Source organism: Poecilia reticulata, chromosome 3 (assembly GCF_904066995.2).
Source record: "Poecilia reticulata chromosome 3, P_reticulata-male-v2, whole genome shotgun sequence".
Classification (NCBI taxonomy): domain Eukaryota; kingdom Metazoa; phylum Chordata; class Actinopteri; order Cyprinodontiformes; family Poeciliidae; genus Poecilia; species Poecilia reticulata.
Genome location: NC_088832.1, coordinates 24,844,988 through 24,866,553, shown reverse-complemented (window position 1 = coordinate 24,866,553; position 21,566 = coordinate 24,844,988). Strand labels below are relative to the sequence as shown.

At 36.9% G+C, this 21,566-nt stretch overlaps 1 protein-coding gene across 1 annotated transcript; it reads right to left on the bottom strand.

Moving 5' to 3' along the window:
• Positions 1–6,975: 6,975 nt before the first annotated feature.
• slc7a9 (solute carrier family 7 member 9) lies at positions 6,976–21,459 on the bottom strand. The gene is made up of 13 exons (XM_008405722.3): positions 20,799–21,459; positions 18,437–18,543; positions 15,631–15,778; positions 13,490–13,732; positions 13,144–13,269; positions 12,930–13,029; positions 11,994–12,038; positions 11,693–11,816; positions 11,384–11,487; positions 11,135–11,231; positions 10,802–10,951; positions 10,026–10,200; positions 6,976–9,872 (listed from the first exon to the last, which is right to left on the bottom strand). The coding sequence occupies exons 2-13, from the start codon at positions 18,539–18,541 to the stop codon at positions 9,811–9,813; spliced, it is 1,479 nt and encodes a 492-aa protein (XP_008403944.1). The 5' UTR covers positions 18,542–18,543; positions 20,799–21,459; the 3' UTR covers positions 6,976–9,810.
• Positions 21,460–21,566: the final 107 nt, after the last annotated feature.

The following is a 21,566-nucleotide window of genomic DNA, read 5'->3' as shown; positions in this document are numbered from 1 at the left end:
TTAGTTAGACACAGGGAGGGCTATACCGCAGAGGATTTCAGAACCGCTTTTTCAGTGTTATTATGAGCTTTTATTTTAGCACAGGTCGACTCTGTTGCTCAGCAGAAGCAAACTTTTAAAGTGTTTGCCAGTGATATTCATACATTTACAGTGCCACCTTCTCATAATTATAACGTAGGCATTTGGTACCATAAGGAGATTTTTGTGGCAGTTCAGAGAGCAAACATGACCACAGCAAACTCCAGTTTTGACTCACACAGAAGAAAAGCGTCTGTTACTTCTCTCTATAGCTTGAGTCCAGCCTCAGGCTACTCTGTCCCCCAGAGATTTAAAGAACTCTACTTCAAAGACAGATCCCCTCTCCTCATGTATCGAATACCCTCTTCCTCTTCCCCTGCAATAAACACAAGAACTTAAGGAATTAATTAGACACTGGATCAAACATGGGTTAGAAAATCCAGTGAGCAGAGAATGCTGGAGGGGGGTAGCTGGGGACCGTGCGTATAAAACTTGGGGCCTTGAAAATGCAATAAAAATGTTCTTGATACAGCTGTGTCAGGTAGCAGATTTTTCAAATATCATGTACTCCTTCTCATTTTATCCACTACATTTAATTTATAACGTCAGGGTATCCCAATCAATATCTTACACCTCACGGCCTTAACATAACCAGTGTGATGTCTTCATCTATATGTACAGTGGAAATCAGAGCCTGTACGGATCATACTGATTTTCCCACCACTCTTATATTAGCCCGTGCGTCGATGGAGAAAGCTGATTCATAGCTTCTACAGCGAGAAAACGGCTCTTGGCAACATGCGAGGGATGGATTGTATTGGAAATCCATGCGCACGCTGGTCTATAAACTCAAGTCTTTGTTATCTTTTAGTGCCATCCCCAGATAGGCAGGGTGCCTGGTATTTGCAGGAGGACAAGCAGGATCTCACAGTGTGTTCAGAAAACAGGATCTCGTTGTTCAATCAACTGCAAAAACAGCGATATTGATTTGAGTAAGCAGGCTGTCCAAAGATGGGATATTAGTGACTTCACAACATATCAAGCAATGATGTGCATCGATGGCTGAATTTTAGGGATGTTTAACAATAAATATGTTCTGAGCCCTACTGAGGGAGCAGAATGGGGCTGATAAACTGCTATCAACCTAAATTGCTAATGCTCATAACCTCAGTCTTTCATGTTATTCCTGGTAGAAACACTTGACAATGCAGAGTCATTGTGCCAGTGCAAGTGGATTGATTTGGCTTTTTGTTGATTGAGTTCAGCCAAATTACACAAAGTGCTGTTTTTATTTTATTTTATTTTTTTATAAAAATAAAAACAGCATTTTTATTTTATTTCATTTTACATCGAGCTGCACAAAAGCTCAATGACAGATGAGGGAAACCACTCTTGACAAGGAGGTGAGAGATCATAACTTGGCTGTGAAGCAGTGCTGGCTGGAGGCAATGTTTAGAAATACACACAGGCCAGGATAAACATCAAAAAGCACACAGTGGGGCGGCCAGCATTCATTCAACCCCCCGTTTCACTAATGTTCCCTTTTCATTCTTCTTTTTTTTTTTTTTCCTTCACCACAGCTGGTTGAAATAATGTAAAAGACACTGGAATTATTTCCGTATATACTCTAATTCGTAATGAACAAAAATTACATATGAGGCTCTTCAAGGCTCCATTCTTGGGCTACTTTTATGATCTAAATGCAGCTCATCTGAGATGTTGCTTCCAGAGACTAATGGGAGATTTGATCATTTAATTTTTACATTACACAAATTGCTCCTTGCAATACGAGAGCTTTTAAAATAGCGATATTAGTTTATAAGACAACGAATGATCTTGGGCACCTAAACGCATGTACACTCCCCAGGTCATAACAAACCTGCTCACTCAGTTTTCTCAGGACCAGACGCAGACAAACTGTGTCACCACTTAGTTTCCACTATCTTCAGCTCTGTAACAAACTCCATGTAAAAATAGGACTAACAATAGTACTGTAGCTCTTTCTTATGTGTCAGATATTATTTCAGAAAATAATTGTTTGAATGGCTTTATTGTTAGTACAACATTGTTTCTTTCTGTTTGATGTTGCATTAGTTACTACTGTATTTATTTATTATTCTTCATTAGAATTTATTTTGTTTCTTTATTCTGCCTTAAAGCACTTTAAATTACATTATGCATGACGGATGCTATACAATAACGATCTAATAAAGAAAGTAGGTGAAAATTAGATTACTTTATTACTTCATTTATATTAGGCCTAAGTATATTTTGTTTTATGCGATGCTTAAATGTTACTGTTACAGTATTGCCTTATTCAAAAAGCACTTTGAATTACCCAGTGCATGAATGCTGCTATACAAATAAACTTGCCTTGTCTTTATTGGAGATACTTTTTTTCCCCTAATGTTCGAGGCGCATCAACATTTTTCTTTTTTCTGTCACATTCGCATATGAACCATAACGTGCATCATCACACACACACACCAAAGGTCCAACCTCCCGCTGTGTGCGGATAGTGCAGTGAAGCTACCCGTACATCATGCAAGGAAGCCAGCACATAACCATCCTCCCCACAATCTCACTATCGGCTGATCAAAGAGCCGCCAAACAGCCAGAAACTACAGCTGGTTCAGAAACCAGTGCATGCACAGCAATACAATTAGCAGAGCTTCTTTCCATGTTGAATTTTAACTCCCGACCCCTGACATTTTCACTCACGCACCCGGTTGTGGCATGTGTGCATGCAAATCGAAGCAATCCACAACCGAGTGTGCAAATTCTTCTACTTTGTTTTTAGTATTCTGCACTCAAAATGCACACATGTAAGGTGTGATTAAAGGCAATTTCTACTGAGTGACCATTTTTGATGGTAAAATACTCCTATATAAGTTGAACAATTAAACTGTGCAAAGAGCTCCAACCGGGCAGAACAGGACAGCGCAGGAAGAGAAAGATCAAAGTGGAGGGGAAAGTGAAAAGCAGCAGAAGACATGAGGGCAGAGAATGGAAGATGATGCATGAGAAATACTGTGGATGGAAGGCAGCAGCTGAAACGGTCTGCAAGTAAAAGGAGAGATGTTCAAATTGGTTCAGTCTGTGCAATGATTTTGGACAATGATTACTATAGCATGATTCGATTTTTTTATTTGGAGTTGAGCACTGATACAGCTAAATATTTTGTGCCTGTGCGTTTAATTGGAACATGTTGGCAAGAATTAATTTAGCTCTTAAAAGCTTTTTATGGGCAGACACAAGATGGAGAAAAAACCAAGAGTAAAAAAAGAGGAGAGATTATAGTGTTTGTTAAGAACAGATGGTGTAATCCTGAACACATTCCTGAGAAGAAGCCTCCATGCACCCTGGGTATTGAGTTGTTAGCTGAGTTTCAGTCCATGGTGTTGGGGATGTGAGGTCATCGCCCTAGAAACTGATCTAGAAAATCTGATTTCTGCAACAGCTGCTTGCCTAGGAACAGGGATTGCCTAAAAGTCAAAGCCTGATTAGATGTGGGAGTTTTTGTCGACATGACGTCACAACTGATTTTGGATGTGTGCCACTGAATTATATGATCTATACAAATGAATTCAGTTGACTAAATATAACAAACTGGATTACTTTTTCTTATAGGTGCCTGGAAATCATGTTTACATGCTTCATAAATATCCTGAAATTTCTACTCATGCTCACTATAATTTTACTGCAGCACAACATTTTCCCTTTGGATTTAAGGCACTATCCAGTTCTAGTCAAATCACACTTCTTAATAATCAGCATATTGACTCAGCCACGGTTGCAACCTCAACCAACCCGTTATGAACAGCTGTTGACAATTGGATTGTCAAAATATCTCCTAATCTTGATGGAATCATCTTGAACTTTTTAATTTAAAGCTGAAGACATTGCTGTCTCAGCAATCTCATCAACGTCCCAGAAGGTCAGAGAGTTAAGTTCTTTTTCTTTACTATGCTCAACTTGTATTGCACTTGTGTACACAAACGCATCGCAGATCTTTAGTTAGTGGTACGTTCTCTCTGTACACATGCCTGCAGTAATGGTTTTTAAATTAGATTTTAAACAAATAATTCCAAAATTGATTTCAAGAGGTCAGATGCAGTTCTGAAGGAGACGCAGGGATTTCCAACAAATACTGGTTGTGCTTGACGTATGACAAGTGTCCTGTATTTTCCATATTTCTGGACTAAGAAGAGGTGCTCATAAGATATTATTTTCTTCTAAAAAAAAACCCTCAAAAATTTGTAAGATGTGTGTTAACGTCAAGCTTTAGCGTTTGAGACACAGTTCTGAAAAGCATGCTTTGTACAAAAACTGCACTGAAACTGATTAGAAGAACATTGTAAAACATGACATGGTACTAAACCTCTTTACGAAGTGTAAAACATTATGTATGAATCCAAATATCAATCAGTTGTGACGTCAAACTTTCAGTTGCCTGTTACAAAGCTGAAAATGAAGAGGAATTTTATTTTTCTTTACAGTGAGTCCAACCACACAAGCAAGTCAACAACAGAAATACTTTATGAGATGAAAATTTACATTTTAGAATAGCTGAGCCAAAGTCCACAAAACCAACAATGTATCCCAAAGTAACCTGTGGAAAAGAGAAAGTCCGCATAAGTAATAGCAAATCATGGCAAGTCAAGATATGGGATCCTAACAGACTCCAATCAAAGAAAGATAAATGCTTCAATTGCAGTTTAATAAAGTATTAATTTAAGGATGTGAAACATTTTCACATGGATTACTTTTTTATTGATCAGTCTTTCCCTCAAATATATTTCTCTATTATCCAGTTAGACAGTGCAGGATAAATGTCAAAAAGTATGCGGAAAAAGCTTTCACCATAATTTATCAGAGCCTCATTTTTTGCATCACAGAAGTATATCATTTCAACAGGGAGCCGCTCTGTTAACACAATTCACCTTGTGCTTTGGTTGTAGCTCAAAAGAAATGTAGCAATTCCAGAAAAAAAAACTAATAGTATAAATTTAGGGTGGAAAGAGGGTAGAGTCACAAATTATCATGCAGAGAAAAGCAATCAAACAAAATGATTAACTTGACATTTCTAAGAAACAACCATTTGAAACTTTATAATAAAGAGAAAGAACCCCTTTTTCATAACTATCATAACATTAAAGTCAATGAAAGGATATTTCTGGGAGCCGTGCCATGAAGAGGCAATCCACAAATCTAGAAGAGCTGAACGCTGGACTGTGAAAGGATAATCAGCCTCATGAAACGGTCGGGTCCCCTTGCTGCTGTTTCTTATTGAAGTGTGCCCTCCAGTGGAAGAAAGCATAAAAGCTGACTAAAACTGTCTCCTTTGCTGAATATACGAGTGATTGTCAGTTTTATAGACAAGGAAGTGGGAAACATTTCCTTTTTAAAAAGAAAAGAAAATATATAGACGTTGCAGCAGCAACATGCCTTGATTTTGACATTTCACATTTTGCACCTTAGGATGTTTTTATATATTTGTATAAAAGAAGAATCCCACACCTCCAAAATGGTAAATACAAAACAAACAAAAAAACATGTAACACCTGCCGTCAATTTCTTTCTTGATGAATAAAATAAAATAAACACAACAGGAAGTGGTAACCATTGTAAGCATTTTAATAGAGCAGAATAAAGTGCAAGTCAGAAAGTAAACTAAGAAATTCAAGTCTCAAACCTAAAAAGAAGCTAAAATCATCATCCCAATGGTCTGGTGCAGCCTGGAGGGTAGAAGCATTATTTTAGAAAATATGCAAACAATCAGAACAATCACAGGTTTCATTTGTAGCACAGGTTCATTAGGGATGCATTATAATGTAGTTTTTGGAAAGGTCGCTGAATGATTGCGAGCCTCTAATCCAAATGCTAATTTAGTAACCAAATGCAAAAGTGCAGTAATGTCATGATAATGACATGCAGATGAGAGCTCATCAGAACTGCTAACCATTAATGAAGCGATATTTGAGCGTATTGTATGCATCGGTCTGAGTATGTGGCTATGCTGTCAGTACTGCATGCATATCTACATAATGTGTGCATAAAGAGTGCTCATCCGCAGCAGAATATTTACCATATTAATGTTCAATCAGTCTGCCACCGTAGCAACGCACAATTTGATTAGGACAGACCAAGTTAGCAATTAACACATGGAAATAACTCCCCAACTTTGAGAACCAGTGCTCTTTTTTTTTTTTTTTTTGAAAGTTTGAAAACTTAGATTTTCACTTTGAGAAGCTGGGGAGTAAAGAATTAGTGTTAGCATGTTAGCACTACATGCCTAATGCATGTGAGTCAACTGTGATCTATTTTAATTCAGAATTCAGTACTTAGAAAACGTCTCCTATTTAATGACAGAAATACAACATTAGGCCAATAGTGAAAACCAGAATTCACAGTAAAAACAGCAGTGGAAAGCAGTCACATTTTTAAGAGTCTCCTTGCCTTTGCTGTAGCTAAGATGTATAGTCATAATTCTTTCATAATTTTCTCATAAGTGATAGTTGTGACTGACTCTGTGATGAAGGGAGATGCAACTTGTTGGGTGTTTTCTCATCCTGTGGCCTCAGTGTACTTAAAAGACTAAGACTCAAATATAAACGTTCCATTCACTTTCACTTAATATTTACAGCGTGATGAGGAGCCTGATGTCTCCCTCCAGATATAAATGGGCAAGATTCACGGTGCAATTTGAACAAGTTTCCAGTCAATCACAGATACAAACAACATGATCACATTCAAATGTGAGGGCAGTTTAGGCTCACTAATTGACCCAAAATGGAGGAGGACATTACTGAGGTGAAAACTGTGGAGATTTGAATGCAGAGGATAAAATGGTGCATGACTAAACAGGAAAAGATGGTGGAGTTTGTTGAGCCTCGATATCTGTTAAAGGATGAATGACAAGTGTTGGGCCAGAATTTTTTCTTTTTTTTTTTAGTATTTATGAAAGTCAAGTAATTAAAACAGGTTTTACTGGAGCTGCATATTTCTGTGATTCAAAGTTGAATATGAAGTCATAACATGTCATTCTGTTGACTGAAGTGTCTGACAATGTCAAAGCTATAAATCCCAATTCATTTACAGCTCATCTATTTAGTAGGCATTAATTTATGACTTGGAACCGAGAAGTAAACTACTTCATCAGCACATCCAACACCATCCGCGGCAGCAGCACCGCAAATGATGCCTCATTTTTTTTCAAGTGCACTTCGCAATTTGTGAAGATACTGCTCACATATCAAGCAGAACCGCAATTTGAATTGGCTCCTTGGGTGTGGATTTCTGGTGAGGAATTATTCTGTTTTTACAACAACAAATAAGGTCCTTGACTGCTGGTGTAACGCAATACGGCACTAAACATTCGCGCTGAAAAGGAGGGAGAGAAGGCTTGGATCCCCTCATAAGCATCAGCAGCTCTTGAAGAGCCAGCTCGTTATAAATTCTGCCCCCCTCCCTCGTTTAGTTGTTACTAAAATGAAAAATGTTATTTCTTACAGCCTCGGTTTGAAAATCTATAAAAGAATGACGAAACAGAATGTAACTGCTCAACTTTAAATGATGCAAAACATTTTCAAATGCAACCTTAAATTGGTCAAACTGAAATATGCAATATTATGTTACTGTACAGACTTGCAAACCTGAATCACAAGCAAGACTTTGGCAGCTCATCTCTCTGAACTGTGAAAACTCAAATCGATTCCGCTTTCCATGCAAAACCACCACATAACCTACAAAAATAAGAGCCTGCACAAACAGCATGTTGCTCCTGCTGGCTGCTACGATCTTACTAGTCAAAAGCTGTGATTGTCAAAAGCTGTGACAATCACAGCCTTTGACTAGGAAGATCCTAGTACTGATTTTGGAAAACCCTCCATTTTAAACTTGGAACATTTTTACCTGTGAGTTTATGTCTGATTACCACTAGAGGGCAATAAAGGAGCAATCAATTATCCAGAGGAGTCTGCGATCAATTATCTTTGTTTGCCTGCCTGTCACCAAGTGATGCCCGACTATAAATGTTGTCATGTGCAACTAATGTCATATTAAAACACTGCAATAATTAAAAATAAATATACAACTAAATAAAAACAGCAGATTTTTTTTTATGTCTTCTGTAGAAAACGCAGGAAAGCCAGTAATCCACATAAAACTCTCTTTATATTTAGTGCTGAAATTATAAACACATGAAACATAAACTGACAACTAAAACCACAAGTTCCACCGACGGAGTACGTCTGATATATAGGTATTACACTGACACCTGGTGGACATTCTTAACAACCTGCTCTTACCTGAAAATATAACGACAAATGCCTCATACTACTTGCGTCACAATCTACAGTAATTTAGCTAAAAGTATTTAAAATGTGTTAAGTATTTTTGCTAAGGGAAAAATCAGGTGACAAGACCCTGCGAAAGTATACACACCCTTGGGTCTTTTCACATAATGCCAACAGCTACAAAGTCGAATTTATTTTATTGGAATTTGCAGTCATCATTTTTTTTTATTTTTATCATTTATTGAACAATTTAAATGAACACACTTGACGGTTTTCCTCCAGTGAAATAAAACTCGAGATATTTTGTTTAATGTCCCTGAGCCGTTCTTCAACATACAGAATGTGACCCATCTATACGCAACAAATTTTATATTTTAAGCACAAAAGTGTTACTTGTGCTTAGTTTACAAGGTTTTTTCATTATTAAAAACCTCAAGGGAAGTAACCAATAACTGACACTTCATTATTTATGCCTCCTACATCTTCAAAATCAAATCATTAAATTATTAGGACAAAAAAATCATACAGTACATATTGTCTCTCTGTTTTCCTATATATCTAAACTGGCAATCAACTGATTTATTTCAATCATTTAAACATTTGTGAAGTTTTAAAAAAGTAGCGGCTTAAAATAAATATCATTGGATGTTTGGGTTTGAAAAGATTAAAACTTTAATAAACAGCGAGTAGTACAATACTCTCGGTATAGAGACAATATAACTTAACAGTAAAGAAAGCTTTACAAAATGCACTTTTAAACATAAAATCTGATAATTCAATTTGAACTGGCAAATAATCATCTGCCTCATTTCTAAATGCATTTTAACAAAATTAAATCATATTCCGCCCTGCGACAGACTGGCGACCTGTCCAGGGTGACCCCGCCTCTCGCCCGGAACGTTAGCTGGAGATGGGCAACAGCAACCCTCCCAACCCCACTGAGGGACAAGGGTGTAAAGAAGATGGATGGATGGATGGATGGATGGATGGATGGATGGATGGATGGATGGACGGATGGACGGACGGACGGACGGATGGATGGAAATCGTATCCCTTTACGGAAAAGTGAATCCACAAGAATTTAGCAGCTATTTTTCATTCTGGTTTTGAATTCAGGTGGCAAATGTCATAGTGAGTATTTAATGCAAGTGATGTTTACTTCCACAAATAGATAAAAATACATATATTCTATCCTGATATGTTCACAAGTTCATGAACAATGCAGCACAACCATGACTAATGACTACAACACTCTAGTCTAGTCATCTGTTTCTATCAGACCTAACCTTCTATTGTACGATAACCTCATAAATTACTAAAAATGACTAAAAATCATGATTGTTTCAACTCATTCTCCCTAACATAGGGATACCTTTTCAAACAGAGTAGGTTCTTGTTTTTGACAGTGATCATTTACGAGCACCAGATCTTCTCCTGATCAAGTCCAAAACGCAGCAGAGGATCTCAAGAATTCAGCTGAACAGGTTGTCCCTTCTTATTCGGTTTTCTCCGGTGGAACGACCTCCATTAGCAGCTGGAGATGCATGGTGATGGGCCCTGTGGAGGGAAGAAGATGGGGTGTAATATCAGCTAAACATCACTAAACATTTTTATCTGCCTGCCTTTGCTAATGAGATTTCTGACATTAATCTCTATATGCAGGTGAATTGAGTCTGCTGGATATTCTGTTAGCTGAGAGAGGAACCATACTCATGATTTTGCGAGCCCAGTTTGCCTTCTTGTAGACCAATGGGAAGTAAAGGATGAGTCCACTGAAGATGAAGATGGTGCAGTAAAGGTACTCCCACTCAGGCTGATCGATAATGGGAGCCAAGACAAGGTAGCAGGACACCAGGGTTACGAGGCCAGCTATGACCACTGGCACCTTTAGTATGTAGCAGAAACAGGTTATTTTAGCATTTTTTACTAAAAAATTTTATTTAAAAAAAAATATAACACCCACCTTCCATACACACACAAACACACGCACACACACACCTACACACGCACATGCACACACATACAGTATGTTACAAAGCTTTGCAACGTTCAAAGCTTTGACACCAGTAGAGGTTATTAAGATTTTTAATTCATGTGTGACAATGGCTTAACGTAAGCCTAATTTGTGGCAACAGATGAATATTTACTCTCCATCTAATCTTACTGAGTTTAGGGAGTCCTTACAAAAAAGAAAATTACAATCTCTGGATGTGTAAAACTAATTCTGACATACCAGCTCTATACAATATTGACTCACTGGAAGCTGAAAACATATGTATGCCACAACTTTCTAATCGTTTGTTGGAAAAATGGTAGTCAAATATTGGTATCTGCTCTTTCTGCTGATCTATTACCCATAATCTTGATAGAATGCATTGAGATGTGTGACAAAATTGGAAAACACTTTTTATCACTCGACACTTTTAAGTGTGTTTTTTAAAGCAAAACACAATTAAATCTGTTGAAAGCTTTTCAGAAAGCCTCACCTTCACAGGCCTGTTGAGATCTTTCCGGGTGAAACGCATGACAATCAGAGCCAGAGTTGTCAGACCATAGAAGGCCCACTGAGCAAAACTGAAGTAGTTTATCAGTGTATTGATGTCCGCAGGAATAATGTAGAATATTGCCAAAATGCCCTAGAATATAAAGCAAGAAAATAGTAAAATTACTTGTTGATTTAAATAACAAAGTGAGAAACGTCTTTGCACAAAGGATTTTTAGCTATTTTGAGTTTACAGGTCAGCATTAAAAATAAGCAAGGTGATCCTGTGGGACCATGTTCAACACGAGAACTCAAACAATAAATATATTAGACTTACATTAAATAAGAGAGCAGGTAAAGGAGTGAAGCGTTTCAAACTAATATAGGATAAGATTTTCACCATGTGACCCTCTCGACCAGCCACATAGGACAGTCTGAGGGAGAGAAAAAAAAAAATCTAATGTGAGATAATAATAAATAATACAGTTGACATTGTTCTACTTCTCACTCCAAGTATAAAAATGATTTTACTAACCATAAGATATGTACAATCAGAAATAAAATTAAATGAATGTGTTTGTTTTACCTGCCAGCAGTGAAGCAGCTTCCATTTGCAGAACCAAATGTTGAAAAGGCCACAAACAGAGGAACTATCCAAGCCACAGGGTAAAGGACTCTGTCCCCAAAAGTCTATGGAGACAGAAAAAAAAGTCCCTCAGGAGTTAATCTGAAGACCTAAAAGTGGGGAGTGTCAAACATTCTGTGTTTGAAATGGTCATTAGCTCATGTTAGAAAGCTCTCATTAAAGCCTTTTAATATGTATGCCGTGCTGATAAGTTGTATAAGTTTTTTTTAAAGTTGTGCAGCTCTTTGGTTTGTGGATAACTGTCCTTACCACTGCGACAGCTGAAGACGACAGCAGTTCAGAGGGCGTCATGACAGTAAAGTAAGCGATGTTGACAAACACATAGCACACAGTCACTAAAGGGATTCCAATGACGATGGCCAGAGGCAAATTTCTGTAGTAAATTGAGAGAAAAAAATTATTAAAAGGGACTTTACACTGGTTAATATTCAAATTTTGCAAGATCTTGATATACACACAAAAGTATGCTTACCAGTTTCCGAAATAAATATCATGCAAGCATTTTACTAGCAATTTCTTGAGCAGAAGATCATAAAGGTAAATATGTTACCTGTATGGGTTTTTTAGCTCCTCTGTGATGAAGTTCAGTTGATTCCTGGCAAAATATTTGGAAAAAATAAGTTTTAATTACTGAATAAAAAAATTATACACTGCTCAAAAAAATAAAGGGAACACTTTAACATTTAAGTGAACACTGAAGTATTCTCTTTATTTTTTTGAGCAGTATATAAATTTGATTCACTAACAAACTGATTAAAATGCATCTATTTATTGTTAAGAGATTATTATCAACAGCATCTTCAACGCATAGTTTTTATGTAACGTCACACTTCCGGGAACTTTGTAGCTGACCGCCATCTTGGAAGGTATCCATAACTAACTATCATGACAGTTGCTATGGAGTTGCTATGACGACAATAAACACGCAACCTTCTCCGTCTCATATGGGTCAATTCCGACAGCAGTGATTTTGTTGATGTATCGTTCTCTTGCAAATTTTCTAAAGACTGTCAATATGCTTTCTTTTTGTTGGTCTTGAAGCCACGGTTCATCTACGCTCTGCGTTGCGCTTGCCTACCAAGATGGCGGATCACTTCCGGTTCAGACTAATAATGACTAAGCCTTCCTCAATTTGACAAATCTATCACTTCTTTATTAGACAATTGCTTGCAAAGAGGTTTGAGTGTATTTTTTTATTTGGGTGATATTTTTTTTAATCCTTTTTACTCTTCAACTTGACAGCCGGGTCAAATTGACCCAAACATTATCTATATAAAAAGTAGATGCAGGGGGGGTTGCAAATGTGCAAAATGAATACATTTTAAATTTATATGTAGAGTGCACCTATTAAAACAAATAGAAAAAGTTTCATGCAAAGCAAAAATATTTCCAACTATTTTTAAAACATTTTTAAACTTTAAAACCTAACAGGAGGGTTGATGAAGAAACCAAATTCGCTGCAAAGTAGAAAAATGTAAATTATTACCATCCATCATAAGCCCAAAGTCCGTTATAAAAAGCGAGTCCAATTGCTCCAAAAGACGTGGATGAGCCTTCAAATGCATTTGACAAGTTCTCTGTTTTTCCTGCATTCAAAAATATAAAACCATAAAACTGAGATTTCAAGGTTACTTCATCAAATGAGAAGTACTTAAGTTGAGACCTGAAATGAGAAGAGTAATCAGAGTAAAAGGGCCGACCTTGAGCCATCAGAACGATGCCAGCCACCACAATGATGACGATGATAATAAGTTTGGCCCCAGTGAAAAAGTTCTGCACATAGCTTGCTAGTTTGACGCTAAAACAGTTGACACCAGTGATTATGACTGTAAAGAAACAAGAAAAAATATCAATGACAAAAAATTAACATTTATCTTCATAAGCAGCATCATTGGAAGACGAGTCGCTATTTTATCTATTTTAAGCATATTTCTGCTACGCTTTACATTGACATCTAAACAAGTTAATTAAAAATGGATGAAATTATCTGTGATATCAGCAAGAACCAAATTTATTGTCCCGTCTTGTTTTGTTTGTGCTACTTACTTATTGCAGCTGCTGACAGGCACTTGATAATCACGAGCGGAGGGGTGCAGTCAGGGTAAAATGGAGCAGAGGCATATTCTGCAAAGCTAAGAGTGATGATAGCAAATGAAGAAGGTTTCAGCACCATAACAGTGGTCCAAGAGTAAAGGTAGGCAACAAGGGATCCAAAACCCTCCATTAAGTAGGAGTACTCTGCCCCTGATTTGGTGATCATAGTACCAAGTTCAGCATAGCAAAGGGCTCCTGAGCAGCCAACACAAAAAGACAGAAACAAAGAAAAGTCTTGTAAAACACAGCAATAAAAAAGTAGCTTCAAAAAGTCTACATTAATGCTTTTTGTTTAGAGCAATCATCAAAGTTAAAATTGATCAATAACTCCGGTCTCTTTTGGCAAAGAAGCCACATTTCTGTTTGTTGGTGATGATTATCCACCTGCTTTCCCAATTTTTTTTTTTTTATGTTGCACACATACACATTAACATTTACCACCCTGACATTGAAGGACAAAGTCCTGGGCTTTATTCTGGAAGTTTATATTCAAGAACCCGTAATTTTCCACGAAGGATTAGATTTTATAATTGTCATAAAACAATCACAGGTTAAAAAAAAATGGTGTTGTTAAAAAATAAAAACGAAATGGCTCTCAGTGGTTTAACTGATGTATAATTGTATCATTTTATGTGAGGCTTAATTGCTGCTGTAAGGTATTGCAGTATGATTGCAATACATTACATTTATAAAAACATAATAAAAAGTTAAGTAGCACGGCAAAATTTTATTACGTGTTGAACCAAGCGTCCCTTTGCAGTTGCCATATTTAACAATGAGGTTTTTAAAATGAAATAATCGAAAACATAAAGTAAGATGGTTAGATTTTAAAAGCTAAATATTTAATGACACAAACTGGATTCTGTGCAGGAAAAAGGCCATACGGTTATTTGCAATGTTAAGATGACAGACTTTACATGTCCTGAATAACTGTAAAGACTTAAAACTGGGTTCTAAATGCCTTCATCTACAAATATTCAATATTTGTAGATATTGGCCACATCTTCAATTCTAATCAGAAAGTTATTCTGTTCACAACACAGACCATGTTTACTATTAAAGTAACTATAAAGATTAAGACTTATTTTTTTCCAAAAATGATAGAAAATAAGCAGGTTTGCAAACAAGAGCTTGGGGAAATGTGGAGGCTAGAGAAGACGTAAAATGCAACTTTTGTATCCAATAATATTAGTAAAGTCTCTTTAGGTTCTTCAGTAGTTGTTTATGATTTTATGATTTCTTTTGATCAAAAAGGGCGTCGCTTGCCAAACCAACGGGTCAAGAAGAGTCCACAAAGCCTCTGCTTTAATAGGCTTGGTCAAGGTCAGTGCCTGCCTGAGCATTTCTGGCTCCATAACTCTGCTACAGAGTAATAAATTGTTATCATTCGTTATCACGTTTTTGGTGAGGAGCACAGTGACTGTAGCACCACGGCCTCGTCCTAAAATGCATTTTCTTACTGAACCCTCTCATCTCTGAGTAGTTGTGGCCCATCTCAGACACACTGAGGAATCAAACAATGTTTCATGCAGCGACTCTACACAGCTTGCATGAACTTCTTGAACAATTTTCGAGACCTAGAAATTGAGATTGTGATAAATGATTTGTAATCATTGTTGTGACATGCTTATAGTGTATGTAACCACAAAAACAGTAAGGAAAAACATTTTTTTTAAAATTAAAAAGACACAATAACCTGGTTTCATTTGTGTGCACAAACTTCTACTTTGTTGAAACAACTTTTAGTTCATGTTCACCAATTACTATTACTGAATTCACACAAATGAACCCAAAAAACTCATAGTTGATCAAATTATATGTAAAAGATGCACATCAATAACAGATAACATTAAAATCAAAGAAAACAATGTACTGTAGAACATTTAATACACAACCTAGTTCTGTTAGAAAACAGGCATGTTTAAAATCTTGTTTCCCACACAGAGTAATAAAAGCTTTGCACTGCTTTAATAAAAACTGAATTGAATCAAACCTAAAGACAACATGAAAACTGCTCTTCATATGGGATGGTTTACGACGACACCACGCAGATGGTGAACTAATCGATGTGTCACTCTGAATGCTGCTCTCACCCATAGTGGCTAATACTCCACAGGCAGTCCAGATGAGGAGACAGGGACCCACAGCTCCTGAGTACAGCAACACTGATTTAGGAGAAATGAAGATCCCTGAGCCAATCATTGTTCCCACAATCAGGGAAATGCCACTCAGCAAACCAATCTGTTCAAACACACAGGAAAAGAAAAGTCAGTCACTTAGTGGCTTTTTCAGCCTGATTCTGTGGAAACTGCAGTGTTTACATGTTCTATTTCATGTCTTATCATTATATTATTGTTGTATCTCAGTACAGTAAACATGTGAAATGTCCCCTGACTGATCTACACCAATAATTTGATTGATCACATTATGATAAAGTGTCATCAAGGTCAAAACAACTGATCATGTTCTCCAGAGCCTCTGAAGACTACTTATGAGGACAGACACTGATGATGGACAAAAAAACCTGGCTCACAGTCTCTGCTCTAAAATAATTTCTCAACTGGCAAGACTCACTCTAACCAGTTCATGTCTGGTTCGGTTCAACCCCAGTAAGCTGCTCCTCACTTTGCGGGCATGAATATGGGAATGTGGACAACTGGTAAGCAGCAGTCATGGTTGAATCTCTGCTGATGTTTGCAGTGACACTCAGCAACGGAGAACCTTGAGGTTGTGGTTGTGATTCATTTTGTCCTATAAAAATTTATTGCTGGCCCAAAACTTAATCATCATCATCGTCATCGTCATCGTCGTCGTCGTCTTTATTAAAGACACAACTATGTATTATCTCATTATACATATAAATATATTTATATTTTGCCACTTTATTTTTTTTTAAACATGCAACCTTTTGGATTTAGGTAATAGAGTCAGAAGATGTAAAACCAATATCCACACATGAACTTTACCTAAAAAAATTCCTAATGGCATCACACCAAACATAACCTTTCATGCAGTTCTGGTGTTTTAAACCGTTGGTGTAAACTGCAGCTCAGACAGAACGCTGCCCAGAGCCACAATGTTCTTCAGAGAGACCTGCAGATTGTAAGGCTGTGAGATCGCAGTCATTCTGCTCCAACAGTTAATGCATGTGTTCCTGGCAGCTCAAAATTAAAGCCATGGTTCTGCTCCTCCACACCGAGCAGCTCTCTGCCTGTCCACCGCTAAACTATCCGAGAAATGTTGTTTGGAGTTTCCAGTGACGTAAATCACAGACCAATCAACGAATGCAGTCTGCTGTCAATCAATTCCCTTCCATGAAATACACAGCTTGGCGCTGCTGGTGCTACCCCTGACTCTGTTGGTGTGCAGCTGGTGTGCAGTCACGCTGGAACAATAAGTGTCCATTCCCAGAAAATTGGAAGTAAGATGTTGTCCAAATTGTTAATGATTAGAAATTCTTCCCTAGCTCCTTGCAGCCTCGTAACATGATTACCTCCGCACCAAATTTTACACTTGACTCAGGTGTGACTCAAGTACCCTTTTCTTGGCATCAGACAAATACTGGATCTTCAAGCAACACATGTACTTTTCTCTTTTAATTGCACTTGGTAATACAAGGTTAGAAAACAGCTGTTCAGCCATGGAAACCCACTTCAGAAACTCTAATTGAGTTGGTCTCAAGGCCACATGAAGTTTGAAGGTATGTATGGCTTCTGCAGAAGGTTAGACAACCTCTATGCACTATGCCCCACCTCTGAGAAGTGAACTGGCCCACTGGCTGAATGTGGGATATTTAGTTTCAGGGTCAGTTCACAACTGGACTTAGACGTGACCTTAGAGGTGACCTCCTATCATGGTATTAGGCCAATCTGCTGAGAGTGACCTGTTGTTTCTGAAACGTCTCTAAAATCAGTCTGCATGACTAGACACTGAACTCTATACACCCAACAACCACCTACCCCCAAAGCAACAAAGTGTCTCCTTAACATTTGCATAAGAAGAGACGTAAAACCTTTAGGTGTCGGTCTAAAGTCAGTAATAACAATCAGATTTACCTCACACATTTTTTTTTACTAAAGTCCTACATTTCAATAACATACTAAACAGCAATCTGCTTCTCTCTTAATGCCAGTTTGACCTGCAAAACACAGGGACTATTAAATCAAGCATGATTTCTTGCCTGTTCCTTATCTGTAAAAACCTGTTATCATTCCACTTATCATATCATATCAGTATTGCATGCAACTGCAGTGACTAGGAGGTTTATAAAGATAATATGGGGACTATTTAATAATCCCAGAGATTTGAATGCAAATATAGTAGTAGTTATTTTGTCTTTTCCCTTTTCAAAAAGATTTTTTTCACTTGTTACTGTCATGAGGGTTTTAAAAAGTATACATTGTGCTTTGTTCAAATGTAGGTAGACTTCTGAATGTCAGCCACAAGAGCTGACTCATCGAGTTGGACCCAAAAGGGGGAAATAGTTACACACAAGCTCAGTTGCCTTTATCTTTGTGTACTTTAACTCTTTCGGTATGTTACTTTCTGTTGAAGAATGTCTGGTTTGTAATATACCAGGAAGTTGTGTTTGTAGAACATTCCTCTCAGTTTGACTTTGTTCACATATACAACATCAGCTCCTCTGCATTTATTCTTTTCCAACAACAAGCACTGCATTCAAACTATAATATCCCAAAACATATATCAGGACTGTGAGAGTTCAGAGAGCCTGGAGCTGATGGTTGCGGGGTTAATTTGCAGAGACACTTGCTGTAGCACAGCCTGGTACGCAGCTCTTGCTCCCCCCCACTTACTGCAAAAAGGTACATATGATGGGATTCTATGGTGTGAATGTTTATCCTGCCTTTTTCTCAGAACACTGCTTGAAGCAATACTCACATCTTGTTGAAGCATTGTTGCTTTCTCAGGTCGCTTTGTCTCCAAGGGCCCATCTTTGTCTGTGGGGCCATTTTGTGAAGCTTTACTGATGCTGTCTGTTTCCATTTCTGTAAAAAAAACCACACACACACACAAACAGCTTAAAGACTGCAAAGACTGACATTAGGTCAGACTGAATCAATCAATCAGATTTTGTGTAAGTTATGCTACAGTAAATGTCAGCATAATGATAAATTTGGCGGTTTTAGCTAGTTTTTATATTTTTCTGGATGTTAGCACATAGATTAGTGATCTAGTCTGACTTAAAACCGGAAAGATTTTGTCTGATTAAATGAAAGAGTGGGAAATAAATAGTTTTGTGTGTTCTGAGATTAATATCTCTTTCAACTTTATCAGCAGTCATGTTGACAGTTACTCAACTAGTAAACATGCTTGTTGTCACTTGCGTCACAAAACAAGATAAGGTTTACTGGAAATTATGTTGCCTTACAACCAGTAAACTGTTTTTATTAACTAACGAGAGCATCACCCAACAAACACATGCAAAAAAAAGAAAGAAAACAACTTCTTTTTTTTTTCCTAAATCATGTTAATTTTTTATGAAAAGTTCACCAAAAAGAAACATGATTTAGATTGTTAGTTGTCTAGCAATGTTGATTTTATTTCCAGGTTGTTTTTTTCCTGGAGTATTGTATCTGTAGAACCAGAGAGAGATAGCAATCTGAGCTTTATCAACATCATGACTAGTTATTGTGAATCAAAGAGGTGGAGAAGTTTCAATCTTCAGAAAAAACATTCTTGTGATTTGATCTTAAAACTTAAGTTAATTTATTCACATGTATAAATTAAATGTGAAAAAAAGACACTCTCAGTCTTTTTTCCACAAAGACTGAGAGTGTGAAGTGCTCACCCCCAGGAACCTTTTTAAACGTTTTATTATGGATCACTTTATGAACAGGTGTGTTCAAAATGCAGCATCGTACAAGCAGACAAATAGCCTAGCAAATCCACATCTAATCTAAAAACAATCTAGAATTGTTAGATCCGTTGATAAAATTAAAATGTATTTGCAAAATTAAGAGAGCGGAAACAATAAATACAGTGAAAACAACACAGGGCCACCAATCAACTCAAAAAGAAAGCTTTTTAATTTTAGATGTTAGCTTTTTTTATAGTTTTGTCTTCATTTTTTTTCCTAAAAAAAAAAAAAAGAAACTGGAATGCAACATTTTAGCTTCTTGAGCAAAGTCATTCCATGTCTCCTAAAGCTGCTACAGTTTAAATTTCTGAGTTGATTTTGTTGTGTTTTGTTTTGTCCAGCAATTTGCTTTTTATTATTGGTGGTAAAGTTGTACACAGGCAGTCAGATTGGAATGAGGTCACAAAATTTATGATTGACTGTGTTAAAAAACATATCATGAAGAGTTAGACTCAGATATACATAAATGTGTGTTGTTCTTTCTTTTCTAGGTGAGTTGGAAATGTGTTAAACCATGAGATGTTGCTGTTGTGTAATGCAATTAGGTTATATGCAGGGTAAAAAAGGAATAAAAACTCTCATCTTGAAGAACAAATTAGCATGTTTAGAATATATATTATTTAATCATCAATGTGACATTTCAATTTAGAAATAATGAGCATTTTGTAGAGCTAACTCTGAACACAGAGTTAGAGTCGTTTATTGATATATTTACTTGTCAGTTTTTTATAGGAACAGAACATGATGTAGTTTGTTTTGCAGATATTAAGTAACATTTGTTTAACCAAAACTAGGAGTGTTTTCTTTTTTTTCAAAAGCTGATTATTTAAAAATTGTTAATCTTTTCTGAGATTCTGGAATTTGACTATTACAAACAACATACCAGACACTTGGGATGTTTTTGAAACCTGTTTTCAAAAATGACTCCAAGTCGAGTGTGAGCTTTGAAGCATCAAGTAAAACTTAACTTAAATGATGCAACAAGTAAAACTTAACTTAAATAAGTCATCTAGATTTTATAATTACAGAAAAGATTAACTTCTAGATATAAAGTGAATATTTCCACATGTTGCTTTTTGCATATTAGTAATGACTAAAGCTTGGAATTCAAGTTTCAAAAAAATTATTTTTTATCTAAATTTGGCTACTTATAAACTGTGATTATTCAAGTTTTTAAAACCAGATTGAGTCACAAACTTTGGGAGAGACATAGGGAACATGTAGTTGTTGACTTCTCCCATCGTCCAAGATAATGTGTAACTTAACAGTGTGTTAATATATAATCAAACAAGTGTCTACAAGTAAAGAAGTAAAACAAAGAAAACATCAGGAATGCCATTCTTGATGTCCTATCTGAAAAATCATGTAAACTGTTTCACTTACTTGTGATTTGAAACCTCTTTAGTTAGAGTCCATAAACATCCACCACAGCTTCTTCAAAAACCTGGGGCCAGTGATGAGACGAAAGAGATGATGCTTAGCCAAGTTAGGAAAGAACAGCAGGAAAGTCTGACCTGGGAGAAAACCTGAGGCTCCATGAGTCTGAACACACACTCCCCTGGGGGAGGTTCCTAAATCTGATTGGCCATCCTGGGAAGTCGTGAGCTGAAAGAGGGAATGCTTCACAGCCACAGCAGAAATACACGAGTTATAGAAATGCACTGGTAAGAGCTGAAATTAAAGCATCCAAAGACAAGCAAAAGAGAAATCTGAGTATAGTCAGCTGTTTTGAGCAATGGTGCATGCATATACCTTACAACAGAATGTTGTGGGAAAAAGAGAAGAAAAAAACTGTAATTTTCTGACTAAATGGATATTAATTCTGCATGTACAACTCCATGCATGCATTGTATTTTAACTATATGTTGAGGTAGCTGTTGCTGACAGAGCTCATGTTCTGCTACATGGAGCGACAATTTCAAGTTAGAACATTTTTCTTTTTTCTCTGAAAACCTTAAAACACTTCCTTCCATTTCAGCTTAAACAACCAGACCTCTTCACAATGCCTCTTTGATAAAGATATATGATACCACTGAAGTTGTGTGCTTATTTGTGCATGTGCTTGTGTGTGTGCGTGCGTGTGTGTGCGTGTGTGCGTGTGTGTGCGTGTGTGCGTGTGTGTGTGTGTGTGTGTGTGTGTGTGTGTGTGTG